The 18,762-nt window shown below is 45.8% G+C and overlaps 1 protein-coding gene across 1 annotated transcript in view; it reads right to left on the bottom strand.

Moving 5' to 3' along the window:
- KSR1 (kinase suppressor of ras 1) overlaps positions 1-18,681 on the bottom strand; it is a 206,138-nt gene extending 187,457 nt beyond the window's left edge. Inside the window, exon 1 of the mRNA XM_056556364.1 lies at positions 18,063-18,681. Within this exon, the coding sequence (XP_056412339.1) occupies positions 18,063-18,254 (192 nt within the window). The 5' untranslated portion in view covers positions 18,255-18,681. The remainder of the gene's footprint in view (positions 1-18,062) is intronic.
- Positions 18,682-18,762: the final 81 nt, after the last annotated feature.

Raw genomic sequence — 18,762 nt, 5'->3', positions numbered from 1 at the left:
CGTTGCTAGTGGATACGACCTGGTCACTACCGCCGCAGCAAGACCATCCCGCTTTGCGGCGGGCTCTGGTGAACACCAGTAGTGACTTAGAACCGGTCAACTAGCACGGTCCACGCCAATCCCTCTCTGGCACAGAGGATCCACCTCCTACCAGCCGGGATCGTGACAATAATGGTCTTGCTGATGAGGCCAAAGGACAAGTAGTTTGTAGCAAAAATGTAGGTATAGCGACTAAAATTGGCCATATACTTACACTGAATTCAGAAAGTTTTCAGACCATCCCCTTTTTCACATTTTGTTATGCTGTTGTAATAAACAGTGCTCCGGCCAGACATAACGGCCGTGAGCGCATCTCTCCCCCTTTGTCAGCTCCCAGCGTGGCTGGGATTCGCATCGCGTGATGCGCCTGCATGAGAGTCCCAGCCCGTCACTCACCTCCGTCCCCGGCCTCTGTCTCTCAGCTCCGGCGCGCGCACTCCCGCCTCCTAGCACGCGCGTGTGCCGGAGCTTTGAAATTTAAAGGGCCAGTGCGCCCGTAATTTGTATTAACACCTGCACCATGATTATAAATTTTAGCACCTCCATAGTACCCTTGCCGGATCTTTATTTACCTTGCACCTTAGAGAAAGCAGTCTTAAGTGTTTCCTTGCCGTGTACCAGACCATTGTATTCCGTGACCTGACAGTGTTTCTAGCCGCCAGCCTATTGACCTTCTGCTACCCTACTGACTACGCTCCTGTGCCGCCTGCCCTGACCTCTAGCCAGCCTGACTACGTCCTGCCTATTCCTTCGGTGCCACGCTTCACCTCAACCGCCTGTGTGGTCGAGTCATGCCAGGGGTAGCTACCTGGGTGTCGCCTGCCGCAGCAACTCCAACCTGCTTTGCGGCGGGCAACTCCAACCTGCTTTGCAGAACCTTAGACTCTGCTCCCTTGCACGGCCCGCGTCATCTGCCACACAGGTCCAGCGGATCCACTACATCACCAGCTCCAGACTACCGTGGAACTACGGATCTACTACTCCCTGGGTACCTGCCGTCTATGGTGAGTCTAACAGTTGTCTACTTGTGCTAAAATAAAGAAAAAGTTTTCCCCCATCATTCTCCACTTGGATGAGGACTGTCAGTGGACAATTCCAGGTCTCTCTTCAGAGATGTTTGACTGGGTTCAAGTCGGGGTTCTGGCTGAGCTACTCAAGGACATTCACAGAATTGTCCATAAGCCACTCATGTTTTGTCTTGGCTGTATGTTTAGGGTCATTGCAAACGTATTCCATTTAAGGTGGAGGCCACTGTGCTCTTGGGAACTTTCAGTGCAGCAGAAATGTTTTTGTTCCCTTCACGAGATCTGTACTTCTACACAATCCTGTCTCTGAGCTCTACAGGCAGTTCTTTCCTTTCTCATGGCTTGGTGTTTAGCTCTGATATACATTGTCAGCTTGCAGATCTTATATAGACAGGGGTGTTTCTTTCCAAATCCTGTCCAATCAGCTGAATTTACCATAGGTGACTCCAATCAAGGTGTAGAGACATCTCAGAGATTATGAAGAGAAATGGGAGGAGCCAGAGCTAAATTTCCAGTGTCATAGCAAAGGGTCTGAAAACTTATGTTCATGAAAACTTTTAACTTTTTCATTTTTAATAAATTCAGAAAAATTCTATTTTCACATCTTCATAATTGGATACTGAACGCAGAATGATGCAAAACATATTATTTTAGGGCAAGGCCCTAAAAAGTGAAAGGGTATGAAAAATTTCCAAATTCTATGCAGATAGCTGTTGGCACTTATTTTTCCCATTGCCCCGTATTATTTACAGTCATGGCTAAAAGCTTTTGAAGAAATACATCAAGTTTATAAAAAGTTAGTATATCGAGTGTTGACCCATACCTTTTGGACATCAGCTTCTGGGCCAAATCGTGACAGTCAGGAACCCATTCTACCAAATCAGTGCTCGGAGTGTATCACAATTTTTGTTTGTTTGTCCACCTACTTTATGGGAATTAACCACAGATTCTCAATGGGGTTGAAAAAATTGTGATAAATTCCGAGCACTGATTAGGTAAGAATAGGTTCCTATCAGTCAGGATGTGGCCCAGAAGCTGATGTCCAGCATGTCAGGGGCAATTAGAGAAGCCTGACAAAGGGTCAACACTGTAAATGTTTATTTTTTCCATAAATGTGATGCATTTGTCAATAAAAGTTCATGAAATGCTTATACTTGTACTTCAGTAACCATAGAAACATCTGACTAAAAGATCTAAAAACACCGAAACAGAAAACATTGTGAAAACAAACTTTGTTGCTGAAACTGTACATACATGCTTGACATGTCATCAATGGGCATAGAGGTATGCCACTTCCACCCTTCCCTGCCAGTGGCTTATCTGGTGTGGCAACAAAAGATTCAAGAATAATGGATTATTATGTCCCCATATATCTGTCTTTGGAAGAGTTTGGACACCCACATACCGTATATACTAGAGTATAAGCAGAGTTTTTCAGCACAATTTTTCGTGCTAAAAACGCCCGCCTCGGCTTATACTCAAGTGAACTCTCCGCCTGATGTTGCCTTGACGACGACGCACAGGGACATCCCTGCGCATGAACGTCCCTGTGCGTCTTCGTCAAAGCAACGTCACTAGTCCGGGGCCGGGCCGGAGCGGAGAAGAGGGCCTCCCGGTAAAGATGGACAGCCTAGAATGACTAATGCTCCCCACTGGACGGTCCCTGCAGCATAGATGGCCCGGACCAGCTCACCCTTCCTTCCCACCGAGGGGAGGTGAGTAGAAAACTAAAGGGGGGTCTGGATGATGACGAAGGCCGATGGCTGTCCGGGCATGCTGGGAGTATTAGTTTTGCAATATCTGGAGGTCCGCAGGTTGAAGACCACTGATTGAAGGGATTGACAGGCATTGATGATGAAGGGGGATGATGACAGGGTGATGATGACGGGGGTCTGGATGATGACAGTGTGATGATGACGGGGGTGTTAATGACGGGGGTCTGGATGATGACAGGGGGGGATGATGTATTTCCCACCCTAGGCTTATAGTCGAGTCAATAACTTTTCCTGGGTTTTTGGGGTGAAATTAGGGGCCTCGGCTTCTATTCGGGTCGGCTTATACTCGAGTATATACGGTATACATTAGATAGATGACCATGCTAGCCCAAATGTCAGTAGGCTCCTGGATACCGACAGTTTAAAAAAAGATTATATCAGCCATGCGTATTAAAACTTATATTGAAAACTGACAGAGAACCATATAAAACTGTACTTACAGAAACTACACCACAGATAAGCATTAGACAACTTCTTAGTAATGTGGAATGATGTCATCAGAAGTGTCTGCATTTAACAAAGGTCACAAAGTGCTGCCGAGAACTTTGACTCCTTATCTTACGATCAGAGCTAGCTAGTGTACCAATACAATATATAGTTATATATGTGTACAACAGATACACACATTTATGTGTGTATATACGTAAATAATCTTTGTAGTCATAATATTTATATGAACGCACCAGCAGTGTAACAATACATTTATTACCTGCAATCCAACAAGAGAGGGAGTGGAAAACACAGATTATACACGTGATGATTTCCTAATGTCTGGTATAGTTTGATAGGTTTAGCCTGCAGGAAAAGAAACATATGTAGGCTGACTGTGCCAAAATGGAAAGCTATGCTGCCGGGCACAGCACTAGGTGCAATCTAGGAATATAAGCCTCTGTTCCTCTACACATAACAAAAGCTCATACTGTCTATAGTCAATGACGCAGACTGTGTGCTAGAAGGAAGACACGTTTAAGAAGCTTTTATTAGGTTAAATGTGTGGCTTGGCTGGGCTAGCATTAAATTCCACCCAAACCACAAACTAAACAGTCCCTCTAATTAGCTATTTCCTTTTCATAACTACAATCCCTGTAGTTTTAGTGAGTATATCATAAAAACATGTGAAACCTGTCCAACTGCCTTACACATCTACTGTGAGTAAAGCAACACCAAGACCTGGCCAAACGTCATCCTGCCCAGAAACCTAGGCCAGCCTACGGGGAAAACTAGAGGAGTCTTAACAGGTTTTCACAAGGAAGCCAGGACGCTCAATAGCAAAGATACAACTGGTTAAAGTTTCCCATCTGTTATATAGTAGATTGTAATAGCATGTAAAAACTCTTTAGTAGGGACATCTAATGAACATAAAGCCAACATTATAGGCAACACACAAAAATGAGTGTGTGCTCCATCCAGGGACACAGCGGAAAGCAACCTGTACTACCGCTAAGGGAAAACCCTTTCATAGGATGATACATGGTGCACAAGAAATCAGAGGCATAAAGGAACAGTATGAACCCCCTATTACACATCTGTAACATATTCATGAAGCCTGGGACAGCATCATAACAAAACTATAACACAATCCATATAGCCCTTGATTTGATCATCAGTCTGTTAATGAATTTGGTGAATGTAGCACCACTAGAACGATGCAGCGGTATTAGACGTGTCTCCCCCTAGAGCTTGAGGTAACACTAGGTCTCATGCATCTTAGCTAATTCTGCAATCTCAGTCTATAGTTCACTGCAAAATCTAAATATCATTTTTGTAACACTGGCGTTTGTCACCCGCCTGCATACTACTGGCGCTCACCGATGCCGGCCAGCATTCTCGGCTCCATGTTTCCACTGTAGGCCCCAGGCTTCATCCTCTAACTCACTTCTGATGCATTTACCACTATTGCAGTTCCTGTAGTGCCCTCCATAGTATGTATTTGAGCATTGGCTGCAACTGAAAGTGTCAATGCACACGTTTTAAGCTTCCCTCACTAATCCCTGTCAGGCACCACATGTACCTTGCTGCTTTTCTAGTGCATGACCCAGACTGTTGACCAAATACGTGTTCTCATCTAGCCTGCAGCACCTGGCTGCATCTAAGCTTCTCAGCTCTGCTGTTCTACAAAATCAGCCCTCATATAACAACTCTGCATCCCTCCCTCCTGTAATCCTGGTGCTTGGCACTATTGCGTTCTGGCCAGCCACCACCTAACTGGGACAACTTTTGCAGTGCTCTAGCCTAGTTCACACCAGGGCCTTGACATTGGTAGAAATAAACTCACTCCAATGCTTTAAAATAAAACAAGTAAATATTGTAAATTTCTAGTATTGTACAATTATAAAATGTATATTTTTTTGCATATCACATTTGAGTCAAATAAATATGTTATCTAAGACTCTGATTTCTCTATAGAAGGGGTACTCAACTACTTTTAGTAGTGGTCCGCCAATCCAGGTCTGCCATCCGGGAAAGATCCGAGCAAAACACTTTGACCTGGTTCAAACCTAGCGGCCGGAGTGCCATGCAAGAAATAGGCGCTGCCTGTTGTAGAACATTATTATTACTCTAATAATAAGTCATAATCATTCCCCAACTGCCACACATTGTGCCCCTGAATATATAACTGCCGCACACTGTGCCCCCACATGCTGTGTACCTAAATAAAATGCTGCTACACACCGTGCCCATGAGTATAATGCTGCCACACACCGTGCCCATGAGTATAATGCTGCCACACACAGTGTCCCTGAGTATAATTCTGCCACACACTGTGCCCATGAGTATAATGTTGCCACACACCATGCCCATGAGTATAATGCTGCCACACACCGTGCCCATGAGTATAATGCTGCCACACACAGTGTCCCTGAGTTTAATTCTGCCACACACTGTGCCCATGAGTATAATGCTGCCACACACCGTGCCCATGAGTATAATGCTGCCACACACAGTGTCCCTGAGTATAATTCTGCCACACACCGTGCCCATGAGTATAATGCTGCCACACACCATGCCCATGAGTATAATGCTGCCACACACCGTGCCCATGAGTATAATGCTGCCACACACAGTGTCCCTGAGTATAATTCTGCCACACACCGTGCCCATGAGTATAATGCTGCCACACACCATGCCCATGAGTATAATGCTGCCACACACCGTGCCCATGAGTATAATGCTGCCACACACAGTGTCCCTGAGTATAATTCTGCCACACACTGTGCCCATGAGTATAATGCTGCCACACACCGTGCCCATGAGTATAATGCTGCCACACACAGTGTCCCTGAGTATAATTCTGCCACACACTGTGCCCATGAGTATAATGCTGCCACACACCATGCCCATGAGTATAATGCTGCCACACACCGTGCCCATGAGTATAATGCTGCCACACACAGTGTCCCTGAGTATAATTCTGCCACACACTGTGCCCATGAGTATAATGCTGCCACACACCGTGCCCATGAGTATAATGCTGCCACACACAGTGTCCCTGAGTATAATTCTGCCACACACTGTGCCCATGAGTATAATGCTGCCACACACCATGCCCATGAGTATAATGCTGCCACACACCGTGCCCATGAGTATAATGCTGCCACACACAGTGTCCCTGAGTATAATTCTGCCACACACTGTGCCCATGAGTATAATGCTGCCACACACCATGCCCATGAGTATAATGCTGCCACACACCGTGCCCATGAGTATAATGCTGCCACACACAGTGTCCCTGAGTATAATTCTGCCACACACTGTGCCCATGAGTATAATGCTGCCACACACCATGCCCATGAGTATAATGCTGCCACATGCTGGGTTCTCAAATATTTTATGGCCACTGTGCCATGAACCGAATTATACCTGTGTCCCTTAAAACAGTAAACGAGATGTCTGTGCCCCCTCAGTGAATCATGCAGACTATGTCTGCCCCCCATGTGAGCTGTGCCTCTGTCTTCCCCCTCCATATGAGCTGTGTCTCTGTATGCCCCCCCTCCATATGATCTGTGCCTCTGTTTGTCCCCCTATATGAACTGTTCCTCTGTCTGTCCCTATATGAACTGTTCCTCTGTCTGTCCCTATATGAACTGTGCCTGTCTGCCCCCCTATATGAACTGTGCCTGTCTGCCCCCCTATATGAACTGTGCCTGTCTGCCCCCCTATATGAACTGTGCCTGTCTGCCCCCCTATATGAACTGTGCCTGTCTGCCCCCCTATATGAACTGTGCCTCTGTCTGCCCCCTATATGAACTGTGCCTTCTCTCTGTAGAGTTTGCCCAAACATCACTGGTTCCTCATTCTCTGTATAAAGACAATAATCTTTATAACCCTGCTATATACTGTACACACAGAATATAACCCTGCCACACACTTTCTTCTGTTTGGCAGAATCTCACCTCTGTACTGTCCTCCTTCAGACCCCTAAGGGCTCGTCCACGCTGCAGACGTTCAGCCAGCTGAATGCCTGCTTACAGCAGATGCCGTCAAAGTGTGCCATCTCATAGATGGCAATGCAGTCTGGTAAAAATCAGCCCAAAGAATGAACAATGAATGTTCATTCTTTGGGTAGAGATCCATTCCACTGCGGCAATCCTGCACCAGAATTCCATGGAAAACAATGGGATTCTGCTGCAAGCGGATTTCTGCCGACAGAATGCCCCCAGTGTGAACAAGACCTAAGTGCCCCCAGACCCCTTAGTACTGTTTCAGACCCATATTTGCCATCCTCCTTCAGACCCCCAAGTTTCCCCAGACTCCTCTGCACCCCAGTCATCCTCCTTCACACTTTTCTGTCCCACCCGAGCCCCGGTCTCCTCTGCACCCCCTTTAGTCATGCTCCTTCAAACTTTTCTGCCCCCCAGCCCTCTTCTCCTCTGCACCCCCCTTTAGTCATGCTCCTTCATACTTTCTGCCCCCCCCCAACCCCCTTTGCCTCCACACACCCCTTCAGTCATGCTCGTTCACACTTTTCTGCTCTTAGCCGCCTTCTCTTCTGCACCCCCCTCCCCCCTTTAGTCATGCCCCCCAAGCCTCCTTCTCCACTGCACCCCCCTTTAGTCAAGCTTCTTTAAACTTTCCTGCCCCCCCCACAGCCTCCTTCTCCTTCGCACCCCCACCTTAAGTCATGCTCCTTCACAAATTCTGCCTCCCTTCCCTTTTGCTCTCACCTTGTGGACTAGGGTCAGCAGGCTGTAGAAGAAAGAGACACTCCTCTACTCGGAATGGAGCTGCATGGGCAGAGATGTCCGTGACGTGACGGCGCACGGATGTCTGCTGCTCTTAAAGCAGCAGTGTCCCTGCATTAACTCACTACACTTGGGGCCGGGGACCGGCCAGAGGGTAGCCCCTCCTGCAGGGTAGGAAGTAGCTGAGGTGGTTAGTGAATCGCTGGCCGGGAAGGGAGCACAGTTTTCCCTCGCTCCGGCGGTGCTCAGCTGTTCATATGTATCGGTGTCTTAAAGACACCGATACATATGAATGCAGGGACAGCGGTTTAGGGAACCAGTCGGAGGTCCAGATGACTGGCGGCTGCGGTCCGGATCTGGACCACGGTCCGCCAGTGGAGTACCCCTGCTCTATAGTGATAACTACAATGTTCTAGCATTTTACTACAATAAAATTTGCAGGGGACGCTGATCAGTTTGAAGCCTACCGTGCCCGGAGCCGCCCCGCCGTTTGGTTGAAATTTTCTGTATATGTTAATTAGGTGCTAACTGGCACAGGCAGGGTTACTGGCACTGTGACGTCAGCGCCGCTGGCCGCAGCACCGCCCAGCTCATCAATATTCCTTCCCTCCATCTGCCTCTCCCTCTTCTCCCCGCTCGGTAATAAGGAGGGAGAGGCGGAGGAAGGAATATTGCTCAGCTGGGGGGCTCTGCGATACATAAAATGGAAGATTTCTGGCCAACGGCGGGGCGGATCCGGGAATGGTAGGCATCAAACTGATCAGCATCCCCCGCCCTACCAGCCAGTACTGCTGGTTAGTGCGGGGGGGGGGGGGGGGGGGGCAAGCTGACAGTTTTCCTTTAAGTATGTCACAGAAGCAGAGCAGGGAGGAAGTATTGGGAGAAATGCTAAGGTGGACATTATGGACCCCTGGATAGGCGTTGATATGTGAGAACAATGCAGCATTTATGGTTTCAATTAGTTAGGTTTTATTAGTAATTGTCCATGGTCAACCCCTTTAATATGTCTTCTAGTGAACCAAGCCCCAGGACTAAAAAAAGGATTTCATAATTTGTACTTTAAAAAGGACCTGTGGCCAACACAATAAAAAATAAAAAATTAAGGTAATTAACTAACAAAAGGTACCTTGATCACACAACTTTTTTACAGTTTCTTGATACACTCTTTCATTCCTGAGAAAGGAGGGTATATATGAGGACGAATCAGGGAATTAGTCAGATGGGTGTGAATTTAATAAAAAATAAAAATGGGAGTGACAGGTGGGTTATACAGTCAGGGGGTGTGTATTAAACCCCTCAATGTACAACATTTAAAGGGGTTCTCCGGTGCTTACACATCTTTTCCCCTATCCAAAGGATAGGGGATAAGATGCCTGATCGCGGGAGTCCCGCCGCTGGGGACCCCCGGCATCATGCACGCAGCACCCCGTTTGTAATCAGTCCCCGGAGCGTGTTCACTCCGGGACTGATTACAGGCGATGCCCCCTCCCGTACAGCTATCACGCCCCCTCCCGTAGGCTTGCATTGAGGGGCGGAGTGTGACGTCACACGGGGGCGGAGGCTTGACGTCACACGCCGCCGGCCTGGTGGTCATCTATAATCAGTCCCGGAGCGAACACGCTCCGGGGACTGATTACAAACGGGGTGCCACATGCATGATCCCGGGGGTCCCCAGCGGCAGGACTCCCGCGATCAGGCATCTTATCCCCTATCCTTTGGATAGGGGAAAAGATGTGTAAGCACCGGAGAACCCCTTTAAACCCCCTGACCACCCATCAGCTGTTCTATAGATTCTGATGCTCCCAGTAGGCCCCAACTGAAGCCTCAGCACAACATAAGAATAAAGAGGTGCTGACAGAAGCCTCTTGGGATTTGGCATTACTACAATACTAGCGCTGTCCATTTCACTGCCACCAAGGAGGTTCTAATACTACAACTATCATTATTGGTGATCATTTATACTATGCCTACTACATATATAGACAGCATGGTCACCGACACAGGAAGGAAAGAGATGGTGGGAAAGATTCATCAGAACAAGCATAAGGGTACGTTCAAACATGCGGATTTTCAGCGGATTTTACGCTGCAGATCCGCTGGTGATGGCCCGCTCTATGCTGGCTTTACATGTGCCTGCTCATAGTGGCAATACGCCGCTACCAGCAGTATACTCGCACATCGCGGGAGCTCTCTGCCTAGCTCATTGAGCAGGGAGAGCGGCCTCTATGTGCGAGTACACCGCGCATATCGCTGCAGTGTATCTGCTCGTAGCGGCGTATTGCCGCTACTAGCAGGCACATATAAAGCCAGCGTAGAGCGGGCCTTCACCACGGATCTGCAGCTAAATACGCTGCGAAAATCCGTGCGTGTGAACGTAGCCAAAAGGTAGGATCTGAGTAGGGTTGCCACCTGGCCGGTATTTTACTGGCACAGCCGGTATTTTGGCCACCCTACCGGTATTTGTATATTAAAAATTCCAACAATGCAATGGGCGGTATATCCAACCAATCCTCCAACTCCCAGAATGTTGCACCATTACTTATACAATTGTTTCCCAACCACAGACCCTCCAGCTGTTGCAAAACAACAACTCCCAGCATGCTGGGAGTTGTAGTTTTGCAGAAGCTGGAGGCACCCCTGGTAGGGAAACAATGGCCTTTACTATATACAACTATATAGTCCAACTGGAAGATTTCATTTGGGGCAGCTACTGAGCCACAGGCTGTATCAGGGCATGCTGGGAGTTATAGTTAGTAACTAACTGCAACTCCCAAATTTGCTAAAAAAAATTTAAATAAAAAAGCGATCAAAAAGTCACATTGAAAAAAAAAAGATACTGTTAAAAAATACTAATCAGGAGGCAAAAGATGATCCCTCATACAGGCCCAAATAAGGAGACATAAAAAAGTCATAGTGGTCATAATTAGTGTTTTCGTAATGCAAACTTTGCAATTCGTGATTTTGAGAATATTTAGTATATAGTGATATATATTCATAATGACGAATTACAATTTTTTTTCTTTTTTCACATGAAAATTTTTATGCAAATGTTCGTTATATTTCACATGCAAATTTTATGCAAATTTTTATGCAAAATTTCCATGAAAAAAAAAAAAGTGAATGAACATGGTGAATATGCGAATTTCACGAACATAGGATGAATAATCGTCAATATATTCGCGAAATATCGCGAATTCGAATATGGCCCCTGCTGCTCATCACTATTTAGAATAGGACAAAGTTTCCCCCTGCATATGTGTGTCCTGTGATGTTATGCATATATAATTAATTATGCAAATTAGCATGGCCGGTATTTTTTGGCAAGAAAGGTGGAAACCCTAGATCTGAGCAAAGTATCAGGACAAACTATTTTACTGTTACAGAAAACATTAGTTTGAGAGTGGAATATTTATTTATTTATTTATATAGGGTCTACAGATTCCGCAGCTTAGAATAAGGGGTCCCACAAACAGTCATTATTGGCACATGTCCTGGCCTTGCCTGCCCAAAGATCTGATGACAAGTAACAGTTGTCAGGTGAAATGCTGTGTAATACGCCTGTGTGTGGAACCTTCTAAGGTGGCCATAAAGGGGTACTACACTGGAAAACATTTTCTTATAATTAAACTGGTGCCAGAAAGTTAAACAGATTTGTAAATTACTTCTGTTAAAAAAATCATAATCCTTCCAGTACTTATCAGCTGCAGTATAATACATAGGAAGTTCTTTTCTTTTTGAATTTCCTTTCTGTCTGACCACAGTGCTCTCTTCTGACACCTCTGTCAATTTTAGGAACTGTCCAGAGTAGGAGCAAATCCCCATAGAAAATCTCTCTTGCTCTGGACAGTTCCTGACATAGACAGAGGTGTCAGCAGAGAGCACTGTGGTCAAGCAGAAAGGAAATTCAAAAAGAAAAGAACTTCCTCTGTAGTATACAGCAGCTGATAAATACTGGAAGTAATTTACAAATCTGTTTAACTTTCTGGCACCAGTTGATTTAAAAGAAAATGTTTTCAGTGGAGTACCCCTTTAAACAAAGAGTTGGACTGGCCCACCACTACTAGGTAGGCCCTGGATCTTCAGAGGAGCCAATTGCAGATAGCTATGGAGCCAAACACTTGCGAATATAGGAGGAGATTTATCAAGACCTGTGCAGAGGAAAAGTTGACCAGTTGCCCATAGCAACCAATCAGATCGCTTCTTTTATTTTTCAGAGACCCTTTTCAAAATGAAAGAAGCAACCTGATTGGTTGCCATGGGCAACTGGTCAACTTTTCCTCCACACAGGTTTTGATAAATCTCCCCCTATGGTCTATTCCTTCATGAGAAGATTCACAAATGACCTATAAGATCTTATTGATCAACAACAATAACTAAAGATGAAATAAGGATTAAGTAAAGATTACCAGGCGGATGGAATGTGGACGAGATGTGTTTTGTACAGAAGTGGGTATCATCACTTCAGGTGCGCCCAAGGAACCCTAGTGCCACACTAATGGACATATCATTGCTTGAACCAAAAAATTAAAACTAAAAACTCCCATAAATGTGTGGTACTCGCTAATTGTTTGCACAAAATACTGAAAAAGTTGCAGCTTTTTACACAGAAATAGGATGAGACCATTTTGGTGAGATCTGCTGGTTATTAGTAGCAGACCCAGCATTACTGACAGCCTTACACTTCCTTTAGTTTTTCATGTTGCTTTCATTTTTTTGTTTGTGAAAAATATTCAATTGCATATTTTTTTATAGAAACTTTTAAAATGTTTCTCTCCCCCCCCCCTCCCCCCCCTTCAGCAACCATCTATGCTTCATGAGAACCCTCCCTTAGCTTTGTAAAGTTTAAGCTTTTGGGTAGAAGAGTAGACATATCATACTTATCATAGACTATGCTCTTATATATATTTTGAGAATTACTGCAGGAATTGTTTTCCCCCTACCCCAGTGGTCTCCAAACTGTGGACCTGTTGGTTGTCCAGGCATGCTGGGAGTTTCAGTTTTGCAACAGCTGGAGGTCTACGGTTTGGAGACCACTGTTCACCACTATGAACTGCCGACCAAATAAGAATTATTTTTCCTGACAGAAATATGTCAGGAATTGTAAAATGTACCCGCCAAGGTGGGCACTATAGAAGTCCATATGCTAAACTGGGGGTTTAAAATGCTGAAGTCTGGGGGTTGCTTCTAGCACAACATACTATGGTGGGCACTACTTATGTCCATATACTACACTTCTGTAGTCTGGAGATTGCCTTTAGCACCACATACTATGGTGGGCACTACTTATGTCCAGATACTACACTTCTGTAGTCTGGAGATTGCCTTTAGCGTCACCTACTATGGTGGGCACTGCATATGTCCAGATACTACACTTCTGTAGTTTGGAGATTGCCTTTAGCGCCATATACTATGATGGGCACTACTTATGTCCATATACTACACTTCTGTAGTCTGGAGATTGCCTATAGCACCGTATACTATGATGGGCACTGCATATGTCTATATACTGCACTTCTGTAGTCTGGAGATTGCCTTTAGCACCACATACTATGGTGGGCACTACATACGTCCATATACTACACTTCTGTAGTCTGGAGATTGCCTATAGCACCACATACTATGGTGGGCACTACATATGTCCATATACTACACTTCTGTAGTCTGGAGATTGCCTATAGCACCACAGACTATGGTGGGCACTACTTATGTCCATATACTACACTTCTGTAGTCTGGAGATTGCCTTTAGCACCACATACTATGGTGGGCACTACTTATGTCCATATACTACACTTCTGTAGTCTGGAGATTGCCTTTAGCGCCACCTACTATGATGGGCACTACTTATGTCCATATACTACACTTCTGTAGTCTGGAGATTGCCTTTAGCACCACAGACTATGGTGGGCACTACTTATGTCTATATACTACACTTCTGTAGTCTGGAGATTGCCTTTAGCGCCATATACTATGGTGGGTACTACTTATGTCTATATACTACACTTCTGTAGTCTGGGGATTGCCTATAGCACCACAGACTATGGTGGGCACTACTTATGTCCATATACTACACTTCTGTAGTCTGGGGATTGCCCATAGCACCATATACTATGATGGGCACTGCATATGTCCATATACTACACTTCTGTAGTCTGGAGATTGCCTATAGCACCACAGCTATGGTGGGCACTGCATATGTCCATATACTACACTTCTGTAGTCTGGAGATTGCCTATAGCACCACAGACTATGGTGGGCACTACATATGTCCATATACTACACTTCTGTAGTCTGGAGATTGCCTTTAGCACCACAGACTATGGTGGGCACTACTTATGTCTATATACTACACTTCTGTAGTCTGGAGATTGCCTTTAGCGCCATATACTATGGTGGGTACTACTTATGTCTATATACTACACTTCTGTAGTCTGGGGATTGCCTATAGCACCACAGACTATGGTGGGCACTACTTATGTCTATATACTACACTTCTGTAGTCTGGGGATTGCCTATAGCACCACAGACTATGATGGGCACTGCATATGTCCATATACTACACTTCTGTAGTCTGGAGATTGCCTATAGCACCACAGCTATGGTGGGCACTGCATATGTCCATATACTACACTTCTGTAGTCTGGAGATTGCCTATAGCACCACAGACTATGGTGGGCACTACATATGTCCATATACTACACTTCTGTAGTCTGGAGATTGCCTATAGCACCACAGACTATGGTGGGCACTACATATGTCCATATACTACACTTCTGTAGTCTGGAGATTGCCTATAGCACCACAGACTATGGTGGGCACTACATATGTCCATATACTACACTTCTGTAGTCTGGAGATTGCCCATAGCACCACAGCTATGGTGGGCACTGCATATGTCCATATACTACACTTCTGTAGTCTGGAGATTGCCTATAGCACCACAGACTATGGTGGGCACTACATATGTCCATATACTACACTTCTGTAGTCTGTAGATTGCCTATAGCACCACAGACTATGGTGGGCACTACATATGTCCATATACTACACTTCTGTAGTCTGGAGATTGCCTATAGCACCATATACTATGATGGGCACTACTTATGTCCATATACTACACTTCTGTAGTCTGGGGATTGCCTATAGCACCATATACTATGATGGGCACTGCATATGTCCATATACTACACTTCTGTAGTCTGGAGATTGCCTATAGCACCACATACTATGATGGGCACTACATCTGTCCATATACTACACTTCTGTAGTTTGGAGATTGCCTATAGCACCGTATACTATGATGGGCACTACATATGTCCATATACTACACTTCTGTAGTCTGGAGATTGCCTATAGCACCGTATACTATGATGGGCACTGCATATGTCTATATACTGCACTTCTGTAGTCTGGAGATTGCCTATAGCACCGTATACTATGATGGGCACTGCATATGTCTATATACTGCACTTCTGTAGTCTGGAGATTGCCTGTAGCACCACATACTATGGTGGGCACTACATATGTTCATATACTACACTTCTGTAGTCTGGAGATTGCCTTTAGCACCACATACAATGGTGGGCACTACTTATGTCCATATACTACACTTCTGTAGTCTGGAGATTGCCTATAGCACCGTATACTATGATGGGCACTACTTATGTCCATATACTACACTTCTTTAGTCTGGAGATTGCCTATAGCACCATATACTATGATGGGCACTGCATATGTCTATATACTGCACTTCTGTAGTCTGGAGATTGCCTATAGCACCACATACTATGGTGGGCACTACATATGTCCATATACTACACTTCTGTAGTCTGGAGATTGCCTATAGCACCGTATACTATGATGGGCACTGCATATGTCTATATACTGCACTTCTGTAGTCTGGAGATTGCCTTCAGCACCACATACTATGGTGGGCACTACATATGTTCATATACTACACTTCTGTAGTCTGGAGATTGCCTTTAGCACCACATACAATGGTGGGCACTACTTATGTCCATATACTACACTTCTGTAGTCTGGAGATTGCCTATAGCACCGTATACTATGATGGGCACTACATATGTCCATATACTACACTTCTGTAGTTTGGAGATTGCCTATAGCACCGTATACTATGATGGGCACTACTTATGTCCATATACTACACTTCTGTAGTCTGGAGATTGCCTATAGCACCGTATACTATGATGGGCACTGCATATGTCTATATACTGCACTTCTGTAGTCTGGAGATTGCCTTCAGCACCACATACTATGGTGGGCACTACATATGTTCATATACTACACTTCTGTAGTCTGGAGATTGCCTTTAGCACCACATACAATGGTGGGCACTACTTATGTCCATATACTACACTTCTGTAGTCTGGAGATTGCCTATAGCACCGTATACTATGATGGGCACTACTTATGTCCATATACTACACTTCTTTGGTCTGGAGATTGCCTATAGCACCATATACTATGATGGGCACTGCATATGTCTATATACTGCACTTCTGTAGTCTGGAGATTGCCTATAGCACCACATACTATGGTGGGCACTACATATGTCCATATACTACACTTCTGTAGTCTGGAGATTGCCTATAGCACCGTATACTATGATGGGCACTGCATATGTCTATATACTGCACTTCTGTAGTCTGGAGATTGCCTTCAGCACCACATACTATGGTGGGCACTACATATGTTCATATACTACACTTCTGTAGTCTGGAGATTGCCTTTAGCACCACATACAATGGTGGGCACTACATATGTCCATATACTACACTTCTGTAGTCTGGAGATTGCCTATAGCACCATATACTATGATGGGCACTACATATGTCCATATACTACACTTCTGTAGTTTGGAGATTGCCTATAGCACCGTATACTATGATGGGCACTACTTATGTCCATATACTACACTTCTGTAGTCTGGAGATTGCCTATAGCACCGTATACTATGATGGGCACTGCATATGTCTATATACTGCACTTCTGTAGTCTGGAGATTGCCTTCAGCACCACATACTATGGTGGGCACTACATATGTTCATATACTACACTTCTGTAGTCTGGAGATTGCCTTTAGCACCACATACAATGGTGGGCACTACTTATGTCCATATACTACACTTCTGTAGTCTGGAGATTGCCTATAGCACCGTATACTATGATGGGCACTACATATGTCCATATACTACACTTCTGTAGTCTGGAGATTGCCTATAGCACCGTATACTATGATGGGCACTACATATGTCCATATACTACACTTCTGTAGTTTGGAGATTGCCTATAGCACCGTATACTATGATGGGCACTACTTATGTCCATATACTACACTTCTGTAGTTTGGAGATTGCCTATAGCACTGTATACTATGATGGGCACTACTTATGTCCATATACTACACTTCTGTAGTCTGGAGATTGCCTATAGCACCGTATACTATGATGGGCACTACATATGTCTATATACTGCACTTCTGTAGTCTGGAGATTGCCTATAGCACCGTATACTATGATGGGCACTGCATATGTCTATATACTGCACTTCTGTAGTCTGGAGATTGCCTTCAGCACCACAGACTATGGTGGGCACTACTTATGTCCATATCCTATAATCCTATATTGTGAGGGTTGCTTTTGGCACCACAGACTATGGTGGGCACTACTTATGTCCATATTGTGAGGGTTGCTTTTGGCACCACAGATATGCCCAGATGCCATACACTAGACCCCTATAGCCGCCCATGAATTGTTGGTGTGATGTACAGTGATGGAGAGCCCTGTCACACCTGTCACCAGCAGCACAGGCCTTTAGCACAAGATGGCCCGTCTCCAGTAGTCAGCCCTAGGAGGAAACAGAGGTGGCTGCAGACGATCGCAGCCTCTCACCACATAGTGCATGACACCCTATTCCCTAGCAAGCTGCGTTAACCCCTTGTCTGCTAGCGCCGAGGTGCACCGGGCGTTAGTGCAGACCGCTAGTCACAAGGCTGTCGCCCCAGTTTTGGTCACCCACCTCCAGGGTTCGGATCTCATGCTGTGTCAGGTCGTTAGAGGCGGCGCACTGGGTGCGGAGCCCCCGCAGGTTGGACATGGAGATGTCGATCATGTTCTGGAGGAGCTCGCAGTGCTCCCGGGCGGACAGGGCCAGCCCGCTCTCCAGCCCATCGCCTCCCGGCTTCTTGTCTAGCAGCTTCCGACTCTCCATCTTCTCGGCATCGGGAATCGCGCGATTACACAATGACAGCGATCTCGTCGCCGGGCGCTGCACTAGGAGCTTCGATCAGATCGTACGGACCGTGTGTGTACGGGTGGCCATGTACAGAGATAGAGCACGGCAATGTGCAGGGAGAAAGGTGTCGGAGCGCCGGGCATCAATGCAGGGTGGGGATTACAGAAAGTCCATCCGATCCTCGTCACTCCCCCAGCCTGCCGATAGAATACAATGCACGGCCCGGGGAGGAGGGAGGGAGAGGGGGGTCACGACCAGCGACTTATCGTGATCACATCAGAAGGATCATACCCGGGGGCAGCGATGTCCTGACAGCAGCGCCACACTGCACCCGCCGATCGCTTCCCCCTCTCTCTGTGCTTTTTAATGTCAGGCAGAGCTCGGGTCACAAGCAAGGGATTGTGGGGCTTGTAGTCTTTAGCAGGAGATCACACACTAGTGCGAAGGATGAGGCTGCTGTCACTTGTCTGCTGCGTCCTATTAC

This window comes from Hyla sarda, chromosome 2, assembly GCF_029499605.1.
Source record: "Hyla sarda isolate aHylSar1 chromosome 2, aHylSar1.hap1, whole genome shotgun sequence".
NCBI lineage: Eukaryota > Metazoa > Chordata > Amphibia > Anura > Hylidae > Hyla > Hyla sarda.
The sequence above is the reverse complement of the archived record's forward strand: the minus strand, read 5'-3'. Positions and strand labels throughout refer to the sequence as shown.